Genomic DNA, 5333 nt, shown 5'->3' on the forward strand with positions numbered 1-5333 from the left:
TCCATGCTGACTATCACTAATCACTTTATTATCCTCTAGAGGTTTGCAAATTGATTGCATGATTATTTGCTCCATTATCTTACCTTGTACAAAAGTTAAGCTGGCTGTTCTGTAATAACCTGATCTTCCCTTATTTCCCTCTTTATAGATAGACACTATATGTGTTCTTTTCCAGTCTTCTGGAATCTCACCTGTCTCCCATGACTTCTCAAAGATAATAGCTAATGGCTCAGATATCTCCTCAGTTAGTTCCCTCAGAATATTCTAGGTTGCATTTAGTCAGGCCCTGGTGACTTGAAGACATCTAACTCGTCCAAGTGACTTTTACCTTGTTCTTTCCTTATTTTAGTAGATGAATCTACCCCATTTTCACTGGCATTCTCTATTTCAGGTGTCCAAACACCACCAACCATCTTGGAGGAAACCAAAACAAACAATGGTTAAACACCCTCACTGCAAAATATTTGGCCCTAATTTCGAGCTGGAATTTGCCTGGCTTCAGCTTCCAGCCCTTTGGTCTTGTTCAGCCTTTGTCTGCTAGATTATAGAGCCTATTACCCATGATTTTCTCCAAATTAAAGTCTCTGCTTGATCACCTTTTTGATAAGTTAAAGAGATATACACCTTCAAGTCTAATGATCCGGCATTTACTCTATCCTCCAATCATTGTTCTGTGTCTTCTCTGCACCTTCTCCATGTTTTTAACATCTTTTTTAAAATGTGGACCCCAGAACTGGATGCATTTTCTTTCATCAATGCCATATGCAGAGGTAAAATACTTTCCCTGCTCCAACTCATCGACTAAATATTTTCCACTACTAAATCAAAGGCCTCTGAGAAATCAAGGTTCGTTGCATCAACATTGTTCGACTGATCCACCAAATGTGTACTCTTGATCAACCAATGTGTATTCTCATAAAAGGATGAAATAAAGTTTATTTGACAGGATCTGTTTAAGTTACATCCCATTGTTGACTGGCATTAATTACATTTCTAGACTTTTTTTTAACTAATCTGATAACAGCTTTTCCATTGTTTCTTAACCTTGTCAACTCTTTTATGAAAAAAAATCCAACACTTTCATTTATTTTTTAATACTTTATAAATAACATATATTGGAATTGACATAAATCTTTTTTAGAATTTCATTTGTTCTTAATATAATAAATAACCTCCTTTTTGTGATTCATAGCACTGCCACACATCGACTTTTCCCAGATGACTTAATGTCCTAACTTCCGATTTCTATTGCTGGCCAGCTATTTTCCCTTTTTCCTCTTTGTTACATATTTCTCCCCTCCCTCTAATTGTTGCCTTCACTTTACCACTGAACTGAGTTTTTACCCAAAGTTGTTCACTTTGTTGATTCTGGAATTTTTTATTGTCTGATGTCTAATAAAATGTTATCAAAGAATTACCAATATTCATTCATATTTTTCTGTCTAAATTTTTCCTCTCGATCAGATTTGCTGACAATTTCCCTCATCTGTAGGGAATTAGTCCTCTTGGAGCTCTAAGTGTCTATCGATAGTACTGGTTGGGAACTGTCCATTTGAATGTAAATCAGTTTCATTTTTTTATTTTCCTCTCCTATATCATATGTCCACATCTGTTGCAGTTGCAGCTAGCCGGAGATGTTAGGAGTAACAAGAAGGGATTCTTTAGGTATGTTAGCAACAAGAAGAAAGTCAAGGAAAGTGTGGACCCCTTGTTGAATGAGGGAGGGAACCTAGTGACAGAGGATGTGGAGAAAGCTAGTGTACTCAATGCTTTTTTTGCCCCTGTCTTCACAGACAAGGTCAGCTCCCAGACAGCTGCACTCTGCAGCACGGTATGGGGAGGAGGTGACCAGCTCTCTGTGGAGAAAGAAGTAGTTCGGGACTATTTAGAAAAGATGGATGAGCACAAGTCCATGGGGCCGGAAGCACTGCATCCGAGGGTGCTAAAGGAGTTGGCTGATGAGATTGCAGAGCCATTGGCCATTATCTTTGAAAAATCATGGCGAATGGGGGAGGTCCCGGATGACTGGAAAAAAGCTCATGTAGTGCCCATCTTTAAAAAAGGGAAGAAGGAAGATCCAGGGAACTACAGGCCAGTCAGTCTCACCTCAGTCCCTGGAAAAAGCATGGAACAGGTCCTCAAGGAATCAATCCTGAACCACTTAAAGGAGGGGAAAGTGATCAGGAACAGTCAGCATGCTTTCAACCAGGGCAAGTCATGCCTGACTAACTTAATTGCCTTCTATGATGAGATAACCGGCTCTGTGGATGAGGGGAAAGCAGTGGATGTGCTATTTCTGGACTTTACCAAAGCTTCTGATGCAGTCTCCCACAGTATTCTTGCCAGCAAGTTAAAGAAGTCTGGGCTGGATGAATGGACGGTAAGGTGGATAGAAAACTGGCTAGATGGTTGGGCTCAACGGGTAGTGATCATTGGTTCCATGTCTAGTTGGCAGCCGGTATCAAGTGGAGTGCCCCAAGGGTCAGTGCTGGGGCCGGATTTGTTCAATATCTTCATTAACGATCTGGAGGATGGTGTGGACTGCACCCTTAGCAAGTTTGCAGATGACATTAAACTGGGAGGAGTGGTAGGGATAGGATACAGAGGGACCTAGACAAATTAGAGGATTGGGCCAATCACATGACTTATGAGGAGAGGCTGAGGGAACTGGGATTGTTTAGTCTGCAGAAGAGAAGAATGAGGGGGGATTTGATAGCTGCTTTCAACTACCTGAAAGGGGGTTCAAAAGAGGATGGATCTAGACTGTTCTCAGTGGTAGAAGATGACAGAACAAGGAGTAAAGGTCTCAAGTTGCAGAGGGGGAGGTTTAGGTTGGAAATAAGGAAAAACTTTTTCACTAGTAGGGTGGTGAAGAACTGGAATGCGTTACCTAGGGAGGTGGTGGAATCTCCTTCCTTGGAGGTTTTTAAGGTCAGGCTTGACAAATCCCTGGCTGGGATGATTTGGTTGGGTTTGGTCCTGCTTTGAGCAGGGGGTTGGACTAGATGACCTTCTGAGGTCCCTTCCAACCCTGAGATTCTATGATTCTATGATCTTTGTCTCTTGTGAAAAATAAAGAGTCCCAGACTTTTCTGTCCTTAATAGAAACTGGGTGACCAAACTGAAAAAATATCTTCAGTGTGTTATGCTACATCCCATATCTTAGTGATCTGAACATTGTTTTCTTTTGTCCACTACTTTGAATGAGCAGGTGATTCTCTTGAGCTGCTACCAATTGTGCCCAGGTCCTTCCCCTAAGGTATGTTCTAGTTGGGATGTTTCTCTCGGCATGTCATCCCAAAAGCTTGTTTTTTTTCCCCTCTCTGATTTTGAGCAACCGGATGATTGGGGAAATCCCTTCAGTATGGACTTCTTATCCTGGCTCTCATTGCATTAAGGAACAATAATGGAAAACCAGTATCCACACTTGTGTTTCCTGCTGGTTCCTCTAAAGGTTCCCCCACCAAAAAATGTAGGAATTCTTAATGCAGGGAGCACAATACAAATATGGAATTGTATTCAGTAGGGTCATTGTTTATAGTTATTTTCTCTGAATAATGAAAATGTAATTTTTCAATGTGTTAAGAGAGATCAATCTTCTACTCCCATGAGAACAGCCTCCACTACTGGAGTCTCATATTAACGTTGTCTCTCCATTCAGGCATTTCTACTGCAACCATCAACCAAGGTCCTCAGACACCCTTATGCCTCAGAATTGGACACTTTCTCCCCTATGCCATGTCAGATTCTAACAGAACCGACTTCACCAACCCCTCCACCTTCATCCTACTTGGCATTCCTGGCCTGGAGGCAGCCCACGTCTGGATCTCCATTCCTCTCTGTGGTATGTACGCCATAGCCGTGTTGGGGAACTTCACCATCCTGTTCATTGTGAAGAAGGAGCTGAGCCTTCATGAGCCCATGTACTATTTCCTCTGCATGCTGGCTGTCAGCGACCTTGTCATGTCCACATCCACCGTACCCAAAATGCTGAGCATCTTCTGGTTCAAATCCAGGGAGATCAGTTTCAGTGCCTGCCTCACCCAGATGTACTTCATTCACTCCTTCTCAAAGATGGAGTCTGGAATCCTCGTGGCCATGGCTTTTGATCGCTATGTGGCCATCTGCAATCCTATGAGATATACCATGATCCTGAAAAACTCTGTCGTGGCCAAGATAGGCCTGGCTGTGGTACTGCGTAGTGGAATAATCACATTACCCTATCCCTTCCTGGCGAGGCAGTGGCCATATTGCAGAACCAACATCATCCCCCACTTCCAATGTGGGCATATAGGCGTGGTGAAACTGGCCTGCGCTGACATTCGCATCAGTAGTTACTATGGGTTGTTTAATCTTATCTCGGTGAGTGGAATGGATGTGTTTTTTATCACCGTGTCGTACACTCTGATCCTCCGGGCCATCTTCCGCCTCCCCACAAAGGATGCCCGGCTCAAAACTTTTCGTACCTGCATCTCTCATCTTTGTGCCATCTCAGCTTTGTACATCCCAGATTTTGTCTCCTCTCTCATTCAGCGGTTTGGCCAGAATGTGCCACTTCATTTCCACATTCTTATTACCAGTGTGTACCAGCTGGTGCCCCCCGTGCTGCACCCCATCATTTACGGGGTGAGGACCGAGCAGATCCGGGGCAGGCTGATCCAGCTCTTTTCTCATAAGGACACCTAAATGTTTGCTCCTTGTGCTCTAGCTCTCAGATTGAGCTCTTTGCAGAGCTGGCTGGTGCATGGTACTGAGGCCTCTTCCCTGAATCACTTCCTGGACAGACAGAGAGACATTAAACACTTCCCTGTCCTTACTGTGCTGTGTCAATGTGATGAACTGGGGAGTCAGTCTATGTACAGTATCAGAGGGGTAGCCGTGTTAGTCTGGTTCTGTAAAAGCAGCAAAGAATCCTGTGGCACCTTATAGACTAACAGATGTTTTTCAGCATGAGCTTTCCTGGGTGAATACCCACTTCTTCGGATACAAGGCAAGGTATTCACCCAGGAAAGCTCATGCTGAAAAATGTCTGTTAGTCTATAAGGTGCCACAGGATTCTTTGCTGCTTAGTCTATGTACAATACACTGGGTTGCCACCTTTCTAATTGTTGGTAGCTGCATCTCTGGAATTACAATCTTGCCCCATCTCTTCTGTAAAACCTTGACCGTGCTGTGTGTCTTCTCCCCAGGACATTGCCCCTGTCACTTGCTCCTGTCTTCCCCTCCCCTTGTCAGCCGTGACACAGTCATCTCTAAAAAACAATATGTTCTCACATTTTACAGCAAGTCACTTAAGGGGCACTGGTTAGTGTTAATATTGTAATTTTTATTCT

At 43.3% G+C, this 5333-nt stretch overlaps 1 protein-coding gene across 1 annotated transcript; it reads left to right on the top strand.

The window, feature by feature from the left end:
* The first annotated feature begins 3771 nt into the window (after nt 1-3771).
* On the top strand, nt 3772-4686 carry LOC120375633 (olfactory receptor 52E4-like). The gene has a single exon (XM_039496394.1). It carries the CDS (start codon nt 3847-3849, stop codon nt 4684-4686), a length of 840 nt encoding a protein of 279 aa, XP_039352328.1. The 5' UTR covers nt 3772-3846.
* Nucleotides 4687-5333: the final 647 nt, after the last annotated feature.

The sequence above is a fragment of the Mauremys reevesii genome, linkage group 1 (assembly GCF_016161935.1).
Source record: "Mauremys reevesii isolate NIE-2019 linkage group 1, ASM1616193v1, whole genome shotgun sequence".
Classification (NCBI taxonomy): domain Eukaryota; kingdom Metazoa; phylum Chordata; order Testudines; family Geoemydidae; genus Mauremys; species Mauremys reevesii.